This window comes from Toxotes jaculatrix, chromosome 5 (assembly GCF_017976425.1).
Source record: "Toxotes jaculatrix isolate fToxJac2 chromosome 5, fToxJac2.pri, whole genome shotgun sequence".
Classification (NCBI taxonomy): Eukaryota; Metazoa; Chordata; class Actinopteri; family Toxotidae; genus Toxotes; species Toxotes jaculatrix.
The window spans coordinates 16,746,310-16,764,608 of NC_054398.1; the positions used below are offsets into that span (position 1 = coordinate 16,746,310).

Sequence of the window (18,299 nt, forward strand, 5' to 3'; positions counted from 1 at the left end):
CACACATACAAACACACACACACACACACACAATAGTCAATACTGGGTTGTGCGAAGCACAACCCAGTATTGACACAGATCCACTCAGGCACACACAGACAAACACAAACACATTCAGACACACACACACACAATAGTGTCAATACTGGGTTTTGCGAAGCACACAACATTACTAGCAGTGCAATGCACCACTCTCGCGATTTCCCAAAGGGAAATTGTCTAGTGTTTACTTTCAAATGCTCAGTTTTCTTCCTTCCCAATTTTCGGTTCGCTACTCCTCCCACACCGTTGAGCGCATACCAACAAATGATATATCAAAACGTGCGGCTCGGTCGGACTCGGTGTGCTTGTATTTTGTTCTACAGAATATTCACGTTTCGCAAAGTTATTCGCAAGAAACGGGCCGAAATTTTCCCATAGAGAATGAATGGGACAAGCTCAAAAAATTCCCAATTTCCCCCCTTTTTCAAACATCGACTGCTCTGGTATGCCTTCATCTAGAAACACCATTCAAACTGTAAAATGTAGACACAAGCCTTGTGTATTCGGGGTGTATTCAACTTTTTCCTAAGTTGTGTAGTTTTTGAACTGTGAGCCCCAACTGGTCAGCAGTGAATTTGGAAAAAATCAGGGTTTACAATGAGTGTGTATTGCGGAATGTTCCAGGCTAGAGTGAGAGGTTAGAGTGGAGAGGCTTTAAAAAAAATTCTCTGAAATTTTTTCTTTACACTACAACTACGGCCACAAATGTTACTCTACAGCAGTGAAATTCTCCAAGGTTGTAGCCACACTTGTCCTCTTTCTCACAATGTGTTCACTTTTTCTGTAGGATTTACGGTTTATCTTTGGTGTGCCTTTTAGCCACAAGAGGAGCTCTCAACTGCTCCATTGACTCCAATGTTAATCGAGCACAGGATTTCTGGAGAAAAGCAGAAACCCCCTTTTTTAAAACTCAATGACCTCGTCAGAGCACACACACACACAGCACAACCCAGTATTGACAGAGGAACACAGGACAGAGGCACACAAACACAGACACGCACAAACACACAATAGTCAATACTGGGTTGTGCGAAGCACAACCCAGTATTGACACAGACCCACTCAGGCACACACACACACACACAAACACAGACACACACATAGACAGACTGACACACACAAAGCCAATATTGTGCGGTGCGCCAGCACCGCACAATATTGACAGAGGCACTCAAACACAGACACACGCACAGACTCATACACACACACACACACACACACACACACACACACACACACACACACAATAGTCAATACTGGGTTGTGCGAAGCACAACCCAGTATTGACACAGACCCACTCAGGCACACACAGACAAACACAAACACAGACACACACAAACACAGACACACACAGACAGACAGACACACACACGCACACACACATTCAGACACACACACACACAATAGTGTCAATACTGGGTTTTGCGAAGCACACAACATTACTAGCAGTGCAATGCACCACTCTCGCGATTTCCCAAAGGGAAATTGTCTAGTTCTTCTTCTTCTTCTTCCTTCCCGATTTTCGGTTCGTAACTCGTCCCACACCGTTGAGCGCATACTAACAAATGATACATCAAAACGTGCGGCTCGATCGGACTCGGTGTGCTTGTATTTTGTTCTCCAGAATATTCACGTTTCGCAAAGTTATTCGTAAAAAACTGCGAAAAATTTCCCATAGAGAATGAATGGGAATTTTTCAAAAAAGTCGCAAATTCTCCCCCTTTTTCAAACATCAACTGCTCTGGCATACTTTCACCTAGAAACACCATTCAAACTGTAAAATGTAGACACAAGTCTCGTGTATTCAGGGTGTATTCAACTTTTTCATAAGTTGTGTAGTTTTTAAACTGTGAGCTCCAACTGATCTTGAGTGATTTTGAAAAAATTCAGGCTTTTCAATGATTGTGTATTGCGGAATGTTCCAGGCTAGAGTGGGAGGTTAGAGTGGAGAGGCTTTAAAAAAACTCTCTGAAATTTTTTCTTTACACGACGACTACGGCCACAAATTTTACTGTAGAGCAGTGAAATTCTCCAAAGTTGTAGCCACACTTGTCCTCTCTCTCACAATGTGTTTACTTTTTCTTTAGGATTTACAGTTTTTCTTTGGCGTGCCTTTTAGCGACAAGAGGAGCTCTCAACTGCTCCATTGACTCCAATGTTAATCGAGCAGAGGATTTTTGGAGAAAAGCAGAAAATCCCCCTTTTTGAAACTTGCTGTAAAATCCACATTTTAGACAGTAGGACCATAAAAAATAGATTCAGGTCTTCCTTAAACTCTTGTCTCTTTGACGGTGCCGTTTGTTTAGCCATACCATGTTTTGTTTTTCCATGGATAGCAGTTGTTCGGCAGGCCCGATTCGGCCGAAAACGAGCTCGTCAGAGCACCTGTGAGCTGCCTCAGCGGCGGGAAAGCTCATCCCCATGGCAACCGTGACTGCAAGAGCTGTGGCTCTCTCTCTCCCTGTAATAACTCTATGTCTCTCTGTCTTTGTAATTAAAACTACAGCAGAACTATAGGGGTCAAGAACTATAGGGGTGTGTGTGTCTTTGACACAGACACACATACACACACATAGACTGACACAAACAAAGTCAATATTGTGCGGTGCGCCAGCACCGCACAATATTGACAGAGGCACACAAACACAAACACACACACACACACACAGACTCACACACAGACTCATACACACACACACACACACAATAGTCAATACAGTATTGACACAGATCCACTCAGGTACACACAGACAAACACAAACACAGACACACACAGACAGACTGACACACACACACACACACACACACACACACACATTCAGACACAAACACACACACACACACAAACACACACAAACACACACACACACACATACACAGAGACTCACACACACAAACACACAATAGTCAATACTGTAGTATTGACACAGACCCACTCAGGCACACACAGACAAACACAAACACAGACACACACATAGACAGACTGACACACACAAAGAGGCACACAGGACAGAGGCACTCAAACACAGACACACGCACACACACAATAGTCAATACTGAGTAGTATTGACACAGACCCACTCAGGCACACACAGACACAGACACAGACACACAAACACACACACACACAGACACACACAGGACAGAGGCACACAAACACAGACACGCACAAACACACAATAGTCAATACTGGGTTGTGCGAAGCACAACCCAGTATTGACACAGACCCACTCAGGCACACACAGACAGAGACACACAAACACACACACACACACAATAGTCAATACTGGGTTGTGCGAAGCACAACCCAGTATTGACTCAGACCCACTCAGGCACACACAGACAAACACACACACCCACAGTCAATATTGTGCGGTGCGGGAGCACCGCACAATATTTACAGAGGCACACAGACACACACACACAATAGTCAATACTGGGTTGTGCGAAGCACAACCCAGTATTGACTCAGACCCACTCAGGCACACACAGACACGCACACACACACAATAGTCAATCAGTATTGACACAGACCCACTCAGGCACACACAGACAAACACAAACACAGACACACACACACACACACACACACACACACAGAGGCACACAGACACACACACACAATAGTCAATACTGGGTTTTGCGAAGCACACAACATTACTAGCAGTGCAATGCACCACTCTCGCGATTTCCCAAAGGGAAATTGTCTAGTTTTTAATTAAGTTTTAACTGAATCAATTAATTTTAATCAAATTTCACTAAAGTGATGCTGAACTGATCCTCAGTTTACCTACTTGATGCTCAATTCAATATTACTATTTTAAGTATTTATGGCTGAAGTGTATACTGAATTGATTTGTCTTAAATTGAACTGGATTGTTACAAAAGTGAGGGTATGGGGGTAGAAGAGGCTTAACACTGCCTTGTTGAATCGGACATGGCTCTTGTACTCACGCTCCCCCAGACTATCTGAGGTACCACCAGGTTCCCCTAAAAAATGCAGCACATACATTAGATTGTTTGAACCCAAGCTGCTAATCGCAAGTAAGTGTAAGGTTTCCTATCCAGGCTCTAACTCAGTCAGCTGACAACAAACTACTGGACAGATTAAGATGATATTATGTGCAGGGCTGGGGACCCACTGGCTTTGATGATATCCAGTACTTTTTGACCAAATATCTGCAAAACTGATGATACTCCCATCAGTCTCAGCTGTAGTTTGTGTATAGTACTAATTAGGAAATATTAGTAAGCTAACGCATTAAACTAAGATGTGACAGCGTTTAGCTCCCTGCACCACTATGAGTAAGGACAGCCCAACAGAGCAGCTAGCATGTCTGTAGACTCTTAGTCTTATCATAAGAGTGTTTTTTGTTATAATATATTTGGGGGAACTTTTTGTCTCTTTATTAGATAGTTGAAGTAGAGAGATCAAAGGAAACAAGGGAGAAAGAGAACAGGAACAACATACAATAAATGTGGCCAGCTGGACACGACCGAGGGTTGTTGGATTTCACGCACAGTGCCTTAAATCATTCTTTGGTGCAACTCTTCATAACTCGCGTCTTAACTAAGGTCATAACCTAAGACGAGGGGTCTCACATAGATGTTTTCTCAAGGATTAAAAACTAAAAACTTTGAGAACGACTAGTACTACTAGAAAAGAACTAATTACTAAGAATATTTTGTGTTATACATCATTCATTAAAAAAGAAAACTGAACATAGCAAGGACAAATTAGGTCATATGGCATCAGGGGTCGTGGCAGTTGTGTATGAAACACTATGTACAAGAAAACAACCAATTAGTCTTACATTCTCAGGTACAGAATGAAAGAGGAGTCAGACCATACATACAAGTATGTATGTGGGCAAGTCTGTTCATCCATGTAAGAATCTGTCTCTTTAGATCATGTGCAGGCCGTGAAGCTATCTTAGAGAGCTCAGGAGTTGGTCTGATGCTACACCACGAGTCAATTGTACTGTACCTTCCCTGCAGATGCAGGAGCCATCGACAGGAGAGCAGGATGCATGATTATGGCAGGAGCAGGTGGACATGCAGTTCGGTCCATATAGACCGGGAGGACACACTGTAGCACAGTCTTCGCCCTGTGGTAGAAATAATGCAAAGTCATGAGGCAAAGAATCAGCAAGGCAATAAATGCTGACTCTGTCAGACCTAAAATAGTCTGATGCAGATGCAGAAAGAAAGACAAGATTCACTGCACTTTTCTAAAGGTAACTGAACTGTTTTTTTAGACTAGTCATATCTGTGTAAAGAACTAGGAGAAAAGCCACTGTAGACCTGAATGGATTTATGATAGTAACTGAAGTTCAAGAGGGAGGACCACTCTTGATTCACCCCCAGCTATCTCCTGCTAGCTTCCAATTATGCAGTCTATATATTCTGACAGCACATACTGCCAGCCAGGCTTTGCTTTTTGTAACTCTGTTTCACCCCATCTCTCCACTTCTCTTTCATCCTCTCTTGGCCTCTCTCTCTCTCTCTCTCTCTCTCTCTCTCTCTCTCTCTCTCACTCCCTCTAGGTTACTCTCATGGGGGGGCTCCCAGAAAAAAACAAAACCCAGAGAACCCCAGCTCTTCTCCAGTCCATCTCCAACCGCTTCTATCAAATCTTCCCTTGGGTTTAACCACTTTTACTTCATTAATATAAGAATTTCCGCCCTAAATAAACTTAAGCTGTGGTTCTAGCCAATGTGAAATATGCACAGGTTTCGTAGACATATCGAGGGGGACCACCAACAGTGATTAAATTCCAGGGTAGGGTGATGCAGCACTCAAGTCTCAACTACCATCTCAAAGATCAGCGGCCAAGCCTCCATTCTGTCCCTACATCCCAAAGGACACAGTTGACAGTGTTTGAGGATCATGCCCTTGTCCTCTAATTAGCGATTCTTACAGGTTGGTTGAGGTGCCTGCACTAAATGTGTGTATTGTAAACCTCAGAAACGCATGGACAGGGGAAAGCTGCATCCCTGAGATGTCCCTGACAGACTGCAGCTGACTCCCAATCTACTATCAACAAGTACACCAGTGTGATATTGGCAGGCATACTGGTGCAGCCTTCAAGTCTCTTGCCACTGCATTGGTAAGTGAGCTATCTGGTAAAGGACATAGAGTACTCCTTCCCTGTCCTCTAAAGCCTTCTGTCATTAGAATTTCTCTGCTTTAAAAGCTGAGCACAGCCCACCTCCACTAGTCTTGTCCCTCCCTAAGCTTGAGATCACAGCCAGTCTACGGATTCCCACACCCTCCCTTCCAAACCCTGCCTTGAGTGACAGGTGACACAATGATTTAGAGTTCCAATTAGCGGCCCAGAGGAGTCCTGAGTGGCTCTTGCTTCACTCACCAGAGGACTGGCGGACTGCTGGCTGCTCACTGCTCTCATTATCATTTTGAACTCAGTTTAAACAGGAGGCAGGAGAAGATGTGCCAGTGGACGCCAGGGGCAGGACACACATCTTAAAACATCTCTCCTCCCCGTCCACCACATAAAAGCGCCTGTCTGTGAATGAAATTTTTATCAATCGGTTGCAATAACCTTTGTTCTACTGAAAATGACAGCTTCAAGACTGCTAACAATAGCAGTTCAGTAACAGTTGTTAAGTGTGGAGAGAAGTTGGGGGGGGGGGGGGGGGGGTTAGAGAGGGCTGTCTTCAGAGCAGAGGCAATTTACTGGTGACTGGACTCATGGATAAAACGTCATGCAGCCACAAATGACCACATGGATTTTGTTGCATCCATGGCTGCGCCAGATTCCACTTGGTTTAACCCTGAGGGTGCAGAGACCGGTGGTTGGTCTGCTCTCAAGAGGGGAAAGGCAGCTCTCTCATTAGTCGACTGATTCATATTCCTTCTGAGCTGTGAAGGATAGAAGTCTGTATGTGGAGAATCATTATTAATACACGGGCTGTCAGTCCATTGCACGAGAGCAGCAGGACCTTACATAACTACACAGCCAATGGAGGCAGCAACCAGACCTGATCTGCTGAGAGGCAGCCAGGTCATCCTTGGCCAAGGCACCAAATTCATGCCTATTAGTATCTTAATGTAATTGGAGAGCATTTTTTTCCAAAAAGCCTGACGCTGACACGACATTGATCAGCCTGGTACCCACTGAGACTAGATGCAAATGGCACCACTAATTACCAATCAGTCTCACTCCTTAACAGTTCATCTAACTGCTGGATGAGTGACTGCCGTTTAAAATTCATACAGCACGAGAGAAAATGAACCTCTGAACCTTTTGATGAGGTTAGAAAGCCCTGAGAGATAGGAAAATGATTTGTTTTCGCCACCTACAAATGTAGACTGGAAGCCATTTCTAATGCATTCATATTTTCAATACAGCAGTGTCAACAGAATCTGTATTAACTGTAGACATAGGGGAGAAATGTTACTGTGAATACATGCTGCAGATTGCAAGGGACAATGCCTGAATAGGTAACATGTAATCACTTTGTCCCAGTCAAAAAGAGCATGTCCAATTACTAGAGCTAAATCAAGCGTGCAGGAGCTCAGTCTGCTCCAACACTTTGCTTAGTTTGCCCCCAGATGGGACTCCAGAACAAAGATGCAGCGGGGAGGCTTAGTCCTATCAGCTGTCCCCCGGAGAAATGACTTCACCAGCAATCATAGTCTCAACGCCATCGTCAGCCACATTTTAAAATCCCACTGCGTGATAATGATCATGTGCCATGCATATGACAAAAAGTTACACACTAACAGGTGAGAGCTACGATCATAGCTCTACCTTTCTAACAAACCATCTGTGTTGTTTGCACAGCAGCAGCTTTGTAAAAAGAATAAAAAAAAAAAAAAGATTACGAGCGCTCACACCCTCTCTTTCACACACACACACAAACACACCAATCCTCCATATGAGGTGTGTCTGTTCCCATCTGACTGCCTCCTTTTCTATCCGGCTCCTGCCCTCTAGGTCTGTTTAATGGATCTGGCAGCCCTTCCCAGCAGCCGGCAAAGAGAACAGGTGGAGCAAATTAAGACACAGTCTGCGGCCCCGCTCGGTAGCTCAATTCACCACAGTGGCCCCGCAGTAAGACACAGGCAATTTCCACTGAAATGTAATGTTGGCAGAAATGTACCCTCTCGGTCTCTGTTGCTCTGTAACTTCAGATTGCAAGACAAGAAATACAATAGGAGAACTGATGGAAGTTAACCAACTAATTTGACAGTTGTAAAAGGGGACAATATGGCTGCAGAAAAACTACTAAAACAGAAACATATAGGTCAAAGATACAATTTTCTTCCAATTGGTCCAGGAATATAGATCTAAGCTTGCTCTCTGCTTGTCTCTCCGAAGCTACAAGTTAAGGCATATCAAGCGTATCTGACTATAAATGGAGTAATCTCTTTCTGTCTGTCTGTTTGTCTTTATTTCGATTTTCTCGACAACCGTTCATCCGATCGACTTCAAACGTGGCAGGTGTATCGCTGAGGACCCAAGGAAGTGCAGCGTTGAATGTGACATTTTTTGGATGAGTTGTTCTCGAGAAAGCTTCAAACATCGCTTTTCTACATAAGAAAGAGGCAGAACTACACCACGAGAGCAATGCAGCACCTGGACAATTTACAGCACACACATGCCAGGGTTTTAAGAAAGGCAGAGCTCAACTGTGACAGCACTTTCTACACCGTCACCCAGACACTATCAGAGCGAAGCAACCCAGCCAACTCCAGCGGTAACAAACAACAGTGAGTCGCCTACACGGAATGCTTAAGAGTGGCACTACTTGTGTGACATTGTATGGAGCTCCCCCTGGGTCAGCTGAGGACAAAAAGATGCATGCTTTCATTGAGTAACGCTGTATTTACTGTGCTTTTCACTTGCAAACCAAGTCGTCTGTGTGCAAGATTTAGGGGACGCAACTATGTCAAGGCATTTGCTCAGGACCCAAGCAAGTGCTGTGTTGAGTGTGAAGCTGTTTGGTTGATGCGCTTGAGAAAGCTGCAATCTGGATTAACACAGGCCAAGCAATCAGCCCCTACCTACAAGCACATGTTGAACGGGCACTGCACTAGTTTGTAAAATACAATAAACTGATTATTAACATCTGCACGTAACCAGAGAATGAATCATTTAGCAAGGAATTTCTTATGGTGCAATAGAGCACATCTATAACAAGGCACTAATAAAATGTCTCACCTTGCTTCTGCCTGCCTATATGCAAAAAGCTTCTAAAGTAATACTGGGACCACTTCCAGGATGTTATGACCACAATGACGTAAGCATTTTACTACAGCCACAAATTACATGAAATATAAATCAACACTCCAACCTTTCCAAGTAAAGCTTATACTGTTGAAGGATAAAGTACTTCATAGTATGAGGTACCCATACTGAAATCTTCTTATGTCATTATTATTTAGTATATCTATTAATTTTTTTTAGCATAACAAAGGTTACAAGGAGCAAGGTTACAATGACAATTAATCTTTAATGATTTTAAGAAAAGTTAATGTAAGCAATAGCATAATTAGAAGTGACACCTAGTAATTACCGTAGTGTTTAAACTAAAATAGATAATGAAGTGTGAACTGACGACTGTGGACTGATGTTGGAGTGTTTTCATATTACATTTACTCATTTGGCAGATGCTTTTATCCTGTACATACATACACATACACACACACACACACACACACACACACACACACACACACACACACACACACACACACACACTCTCTCTCTCTCTCTCTCTCACAAGTGAGGGACAATTCTGAAGCTTCAGTACCGTAGGAGACCTTGAAGGAAGCACTAAGCACTAAATGTATTAATTCATTTTTCCTCTTTTGTTGTTTAGTATGCAGTTCGATACATATTAAGTTTTTCTATTTTTTCTCCTTTCTGTACTGTCCTTCCCTCAGTAAATGCTGGCTGTGTGTTGAAATGTGTATGCCTATATCATGAGGCCCTGAGTCCATGTAAAGGTCAAATAATAAATGAAATCAATAGCAATAAAACATGAAACTCACCATGAACCCAGGGGCACATATACAGGCACCTGTGACAGGCTGGCAGTCAGCTCCATTGGCACAGCTGCAAGGCAGCATGCATCCCTCTCCATAGTATCCAGGCGGGCAGGTTTCATTACAGTAAAGCCCTGTCCATCCCGCAGAGCAGGTGCATTCACCAGAAAGTGGGTGGCAGCTACAACATAATGAGAAAGAAAAATGGGACAACAGCAGGAAGAAAAAGAGTGAGATGAAGTTTCAGCTCTGAGAGTATCAACACTTCATTCCTGAGCAGGGTCAAAGGGTGAAGTCTGCGCCAACAGCAATTCATCCACCTATGTCTCTACGTGCTTGTTTCAGATAGATGAGGTGTCCCTTTTCTCCTTCTTTCTGTAATGACTTCTACGGTCGGTGCCCAACTCCGGTCGGAATCAGAGCATTAACATTGCATTAACTATGAATGTGGCTGAGAAATTATGAATGAAGCAAAGGTTGCGATTAAAAGCTAACTGGATCACACGTCTAAGAGGTGTCCAGACTTCAGGATGAGTGCTGGCTTAGAGCTAAGATGAAGCAAAATTGAGTTGGAGAAGTCTTTATTCATATGGAGCTACATGGGGCTTTGCTTCTGGGCTTGGTCAGAGTGAAGCTGTGTGTGGCCTTGCACTGATGTCTCACTTACCTCACAGTGTTGGTGGTATTACAGGGGCAGTACTTGTCACAGATGAGGCCGTAGAGGCCTGGGGGACAGAATCTCTCTTGGCAATTAGGCCCTTTAAATCCTGTTTCACACAGACAGGCTCCATTGATATGGTGACACTTGGCTCCATTCTGACACTCACACCTCTGGTTACACTGCGGACCAAAGGTTCCCACAGGACAGTCATCCTGACACCTGGGGAAAATTACATTGACTGTCTTTTAAACTGGTGCTCTAACAGTGTCAAGTGTGTTAAATAAATTAAAGTCAAGACTTGTCACATGAAATTCAAATGTTAAAAAAGTTAAAGCAGCTCTGTATACATGATACTTAAACAATCAGTTGATTAATCAATTAGTCAACAGAAAATGAATCAACAGCACTGAGCAAAAATCTCAAACTCTCTGTTTCCAGCCTCTCAAATGTGAAGATCTGCTTATTTTGTCTGTTTTATATCATAACAAATCTTTGAGTAATAAGTACTCTGAAAACATGATCTTTGAGTCTGCGGGCATTTCACACATTTTTTTCTATTATATTTTATATAACTTATGGCAGTATTGCCTCTTTCACCAGTGCTAATACTGCTGCTTCTACTAGTACTAGCATATTTTACACCTGAAATGTAAGGCTGAAAATATGAAATATATATATTTCGGATAGAGTTTCTAACTGAAATTCCGTTAGTGTTTCAAAAACAGTTATTGCTGCCTATTTTGACAGGAATGGTGTTGGGATGACCAATAATTACTTTAACTGAACAAATAACACATTTTCATGCCAACAGTGACATTGTACAACACAAGGCTGTGTTGGTAGTCAAAAAAAAGTGACAACATCTTTTTGGGATCAAAATCTTCAGCAACTACTGTAATATGGTAAAAATCTTACATTATTAATAGTCTTTTCATATGTCGTCATTTACATAATGAATATTTAATTTGAAAATATTTTCATAAATCCAAAGCGGACATAGTCAAATTTCCACGAGTACATGACAGGGAAGCCCTAAAAGCAACCCCCTGCTGTTAGCAGTCAAGACTTCAGTTTCTCTGCAAGGGTTGGACAAGACTTAGTAACAGTCACCAACCACAGAAATTAGAATTGCTGAGGAGTTTCTCCACATGAAGCACTGAAGTAGATCAGAAAATGGATTTTTTCTTCACTGAAATATACTGACTTAACTATACAATCCTGGTAGAGTATCAATCTCAAGAGTCTAACAAAGCTATTACAAATAGCTCAATTACATTATAAAATGGTCGACTTATGTTTCATGTTTAAATTATCCCAGCTTTAGTTTTATCAGGGGACAATGGTATTATTATACTAGACAGGAGAGAGTTGGGGCTAACACAATCTGAGATTATTCCTGGCAGGTTAATTCACCTGCCACTGACAAAATGAATGAGGGCAATTTTGCAAAATAATAAAGTAAAGGAAAGGTCTTGTCGAAGAAGTGTTTCCATCCAAGAGACAATTGCTTTAGCTGAACTAATAAACCCGGCCTGCTCTGGGCTGCTTGGCAGGCATAGGGAAGTAAAAAGATCTGTGGATTTCAATGAGACCTTAATATAAGCCCATTACTTATAATTAATGAGCAGAATCCAAACAGCATGTAGTCCATGGTGAGATCAATGGACAGGCTGGGAGTGGAGGAGGATGAAGGCTGAAGACATGAAACCTAGCTGGCCGGCATGAAGTACGAGATTAATTAAACATAAACACCCCTATTAAAAGCTTCCAATCCACCTTCAAATGGACTAATGGGCTGTTATAAATGCTTATTTCTCTTGAGCGTGAGATTATTCTAACATTTCCTTTCTCTTTTAAAAGAAAAGCCAGGTTTGCGCCTTATTTGGAAGTCAACAAAGAGAATAGGTCAATGAGTGACTGTTTAATGTGTAACTGTCGGCATGAAACCATCCCTTGGCATTAAATACTAATATCAATAAATCATGCCATTGTCTGACCTATTTTCAAAGTAGGAGTACAAAAGTTTGCACGGAGTGCTTCACAAAAGCCTTTTGTGCATAATAATTGAGTAGTATGTCTGCCAGAGGTGTCAGCTGCGTACCTGCGTCCACTGAAGCCAGCTGCGCACTGGCACTGCCCCGTGATGTGGTCGCACAGTCCACCATTACGACAGGAGCAGTCTTTGCTGCAGTTGATGCCGTACTTGCCAAGAGGACAGGGCTGGGCACAAACTGAGCCCTGAAAAACAGCCAACAAAGAAGCATTGCTAATGACTACGCCTCGCCAGGACTGAAGTACCTGAGAATAAGCCCTTCATTTTATTAATGCTTGGATAATTCAGACCTGTTATTTTACATGATTGCAGCATGTGTCTAAAGTGTTACATTTAAGAAATAACAAAAACTGACAATGCTACACAAAACAATACATTTCTTCTTTTGACACTGTTTTAACACATCATCTTCAGAAAGCTCATATTAATGCACAGTTTATTTTCACATGGAAAGTCCAGAGTGGTCATTACTGACCTCCGTTCCTTGGTGGGATTAGCATAGACACCTGCACTAGATTATCTTGTACAGGATAACCAGTTATCAGTATTGACATATTAGGGTTGGGGAATAAAACTCTTGGAAATTTTATCATACTGTTTATTTTAAGGCATCTCTGATTAGTCTAGGTCATTATGGATGGTGTAGCAAATGAATGAGCAGGAATTATTTACAGCACCACTGGTTGCCTATAAAAAGTTTTGAAAAAATGTGTTGAAGTACTTCAATTTGTCAGGTACTTAAATCACTAGATTAGACCCCCCCCAAAAAAAGACATTTCCATCTGGTTAATTCATACGCAGGTTCAGCAATGAGCCAATTATCAGGAAAATATATATCATGTTATATAAACAATGCATTAAAAATTATTTATACAATGAAAAACCATTTTATCTTTATTGCCCATCCCTGTTTTAAAGAAATGCCAAAAATCAAACTGGGCAGTGCTTTCAGTCCTTTTAAGATTAAGATTAAGATTTTTTTTTTTGCCTTCGTCAATAGTTTGACAGTAGTGACAGACATCTGGGAAGAGAGCAAGGAAGATGACAAAAACAAGGAATATTGCCTTGAAACACTAGTTTGTGAGAATGTCCCTAAAGTGACACTTTTATAATGTTAACTGTGGGTGGCAATGTTTGCTTGACATTACTTTTGTGAACTGGGGTTTAAGAAAGCATGCACTAGGAACTTTTTCTAGCAGGGAGCATAGAATCCCACTTTCCTCCTTATAATTGAACACAGCATACTGATCCTAAGGTCCATGTTCTCAACATGTCAGTCTCTGTGCGACAGCAAAGAGTACATTACAGACCTAAACATTTTTTCCAGATCACAACCAATATTCAGCCCTTTTCTTCTTTCCGGCGTTTCTTACTCATTTCTTTCCCACCTTTGCTTATATGACCTACCGTCCACCCGGCAGGGCAGGAACAATCTCCAGTGATGTGGTGGCATGTTCCTCCATTCTGACAGGGGCAGCGCTGCTCACACTGGGGCCCGTGACTACCGGAGGGGCAGCGCTCTCCACAGCTGTCACCACATAAGCCAAGAGTTAAAAGTCCTAGACACATAACCTGTGTTTGCCCAAAGTTCTTTGCATCAACAAAGAACGCTCAGACAAACAACATACAGCACATCAACATTTTTTCATAGACACCACAAACAAAGTGTCAAAGGAGTAAATATGTATCTGGTACTCACAAAGCTCCTGAGTACCCTGGTGCACAGATGCACTCCCCTGTCTCGTGGTTGCAGGTGGCACCATTGAGACACTGGCAGGGTAGTTGGCATGCTTTGCCATAGTAACCGTGCTCACAGGGCTCCTCACAACGCCATCCCTGGTACCCATCAGTGCAGACACAGGCACCTGTGATGGGGTTACACTTCGCCCCATTTTGGCACTGGCACCGATTACTGCAATGAGGTCCCCAGTAGTCACTCTCACAACCTGCAGGCACAGAGGGAAGTGGCATCAGACAGGGCAGAGAGACAAAACAAAAGAGAGTTTGCACCAGCATTTCCCCTCAAAAACATCTTAAATAATGTGTCAGACAAAGCAAGAAATTAATACATTTACTCAGAAATTAAATCCAGTATAATGCAAGTGAAAGTTCATTATGAATGGTAAATGTTTTAGAGGTGTACTCCTCCCAACTAATTACTTATTATTGTTCAATTGTGATGGCACTTAACAGTGCTGTATAAGCTTAATGTTGTTGACATTCATGTTCACCTTATATCTTTATCATTCATTTTCTATCAATATTATAAAATGTCACAGTTCTCAGTGTAAATATCGTATAATATTGTATGTTTGGCTTAAGGAATAAGGATCCTGATAATCTGATTATTTTGAGCCAATCCCTCATACACAGTCCTGCTGCTGTAGCTAACTATTCAGCAGAGCACCAAACACACTAGATAATCCTGTTTGAATATTTGCTAAAAGCTGAAATTACTGTCAGTTAAAAAAAATTGAAAGCATATATTCGTGGCCTGATTTACATCTTAAGTATGAGTAAATGGGCTTAGGGCTGAGTGGCAGACACCATAAGGCACAAAAGTTAAAAAGTACTGACAGATGGACTAACATTGTAGGTCTTGGTCTTTTCATATATATATATTTTCACAATAACAATAATAATAATAAAGCTGAATATCGCCAGCCTTATCTTTTAAATTAATTCACTGTCTTCACACCTGCTCAAGGTCACAGGGTGCAGGAGAGTATCCAAGCATGCTTTGAGCAAAAAGTGGAGTAACACCCTCCACAGGCTGCTATCCATTACAGAGTTAACCAACGACAGACAATCACTCACACACATTCACAGATAAACACAGGAAGAACATGCAACCTCACTCCACGTAGAAAGAACCGGAGCCAGAAATCAAAATGAGAGTGTGTGCGTGACCACTGAGCCTCTGTTTCACACTTACGAACACTCCTCTAGTTTGTGAAAAGCTTCTGTAAGACAAATATAAAGCCGGCAACACTGCAGAACAAAATTCATATCTTCTGTCAATATGAGCCTTCCAAAACATTAATCAAGCTGTAACAGAACCTGCCGGTATCCCAGACAAGTGACTAAAGAAAGCTCCTGGCTGAAAAATACACCACAAAAACAGCTTGCAAACATTACTGTTGAGCTCCAGGCAGGTTGCTTAATCAAATAAACTCTTTAAAAATCATTTGTCTTATAGTTGAGTCATTAAACATATCAGACAGGTCTATAGAAACAATAAAACCCATCTCACAAACCTGTTAACCCTCTCCTTTTTTGACTGATCTGTTGCTATGGTGTCTGTATGTTACCTCGTTAATGTCATCAAAACTGTCACATGGTAATTAAGACCTTAATTGTGATTCATTTTGCATCTTTGAAAGCTCAAGTTAAGCTTTCAGTTTCTCCATTTTCTTTTTCAGAAATGGCTCGACAGCTCGATGGATAGCACCCACAAAGAGTGTAATTAATTGGTTGCAGCTGTGATGTCTTTGTCTGCAATTAAAGCTGCATTTATCAATCAATTTTGACCACTAGGGGGAAGAAAAGCATCAAAACATGCTAACAGACACAAAGTCACCACAATATCTTCTACTTACACAGCTGTTCAGCTAATGTGTAAGCTCACCTTAAGTTTAATATTCACTCTCGTTTTAGTTCTGTCTTAGTCTCCGCAAACTACGTGTATATTTAGGAACTTACTAGCTAACTTAGATGCCTTCCCACATTCATCAGCTAATGTTAGCCAGGTCATTTGTTGCTTGATAATTAGCTTAAAACATGTTTAGCAGAGCCTGAAGGCAGACAGCTGACAATTATTTTGTCATTTCAGCTGCAGGTTATTTTCTTGATTAATTGTTTTGTGTGTAAAAAAAAAAAACAGTGAAAAATGCTCATTATAATTTCCTGGAGCCCAAAAGTGATCTTCAAATTCACTTTTTATTATCTGACCGGCAGTCCAAAACCTAAAGATATTAAGGTCAAAGAAAGCTAAGAAACCAAGTGTTTACATCCGAAAGACTGGAAGCAATGAATTTTTAGCATGTTTGTTTAAAAATTGATTTCAATGACCAACTGATTGTCAATTAATTTACTAATCATTTTCACTCAAACTAAACCATATGTGCATTTGTCACTATACAAGCAGCCCACACATTATCCACAGCCTTACACAGAGAGTCACTGGATTCTGTGTTAATATCAAAACTATTTGTGTGTATTAATGTGTTTTACTTCAGATTCCGGTTACTTTCCTTGCAGACTAAAGCTCTGTATCACCAACAAGTAAAATGAAATGATCAAACAGGTGGGAAAAAAAGAGTTCTGTTACCAAGACGCTGGTGAAGAAAGTATACTGCACCAGACTGAGTCTGTGATGTTGATATACGACAGACATCATAGAGAAAGGTCTTGATAACACCCTGAAATTAATCTGCAAAAAGGGAAGCAAATGTGCTAGCTGTTCACACCTCTCAGTGACTTGAGAGAAGAGCAAAAGACGACGCAAAGATTAAGAACACAATTTTCATATTTAACAGTGTGTTACTTGTATGTCTTTTAACACCTTTTTCAGGTGCAGTTTCTGCAGTACGCTGTCAAAATGGACAGAGGTAAAAAATAAAAATAAAAAAATCTTAAGATACTGGAAGCAGTGTTCATATATGCTCACTTTTTAAATTTTCAACTGTTCAAATCAACTTTAACTTAGTAATTGCACAGAACTTGAAGTAATTGTGCAGAAAGTTTCAATTTGATGGAATAACACCTGGATGAGACAATGTTCATCCTCTGTGACGACTGTGTAAATACCCGAGAGGTGTGATCCATCAGTAAATGATGAGCAGCAAAATTAGTCTTCCCAGCTGTATTCTTGTATTGGCAGTCAAGAAAATTGGTCAAGTTATATAACCTACTAATTTACATGGGTTAATGTAAATAGCTCAGTGACATTACTAAGCAGTACCTAAGGGGGTGATGTAAAATAAGCAATTTCCACATTTCTCAGGGGATGGGTCTATTTAGAAAAACTCAATATGTCCTGTAAACTGCAAGCAAATAGCAAATCTTCAAGGTTAAATGAACAACCAGCTTTTATGTTTAGAACAATCATCATTGAGGTGGGTAGTAGGCTGTCTTCACTCTCACCAGGGTCCTGTTCTGTTAAGATATGGTGGTGATTTAAGTGATTGGTGTGGCCTTATGTCTCTCCATCAGCAGCAGCAGCAGCATCTGTATTGACTCACATAAAATCCCAGCTTGAGATCCAGACCAGCACAACAACCAGGACGGTGAATATTCCACTATTGATTCTCACATCATCGCAAACTCAGTTGTAAATGTAAAGACACTATGCCCTCTCCTTGTATGCTCGCTTTGCCAGAACTCTCATCAGCCAGAGTGGGAGCTTAATGAACCCTGTTTCATGGTCGGCACTCAAGCCTGTTTTTTCATGTACACAGCAGGAAGATGATCAGCCTTTCCCTGATACAGACAGGTCTGCCCTGAAGGGGGTCCCGAAACACTGGGCTT

The 18,299-nt window shown here is 41.6% G+C and overlaps 1 protein-coding gene across 1 annotated transcript in view; it reads right to left on the reverse strand.

Moving 5' to 3' along the window:
• megf11 (multiple EGF-like-domains 11) overlaps positions 1-18,299 on the reverse strand; it is an 83,881-nt gene that overhangs the window by 34,279 nt on the left and 31,303 nt on the right. The window contains exons 3-8 of the mRNA XM_041038355.1: positions 14,470-14,716; positions 14,178-14,298; positions 12,819-12,955; positions 10,724-10,936; positions 10,063-10,237; positions 5,030-5,150 (exon numbers count right to left, since the gene is read on the reverse strand). Of these exons, the coding sequence (XP_040894289.1) occupies positions 5,030-5,150; positions 10,063-10,237; positions 10,724-10,936; positions 12,819-12,955; positions 14,178-14,298; positions 14,470-14,716 (1,014 nt within the window). The remainder of the gene's footprint in view (positions 1-5,029; positions 5,151-10,062; positions 10,238-10,723; positions 10,937-12,818; positions 12,956-14,177; positions 14,299-14,469; positions 14,717-18,299) is intronic.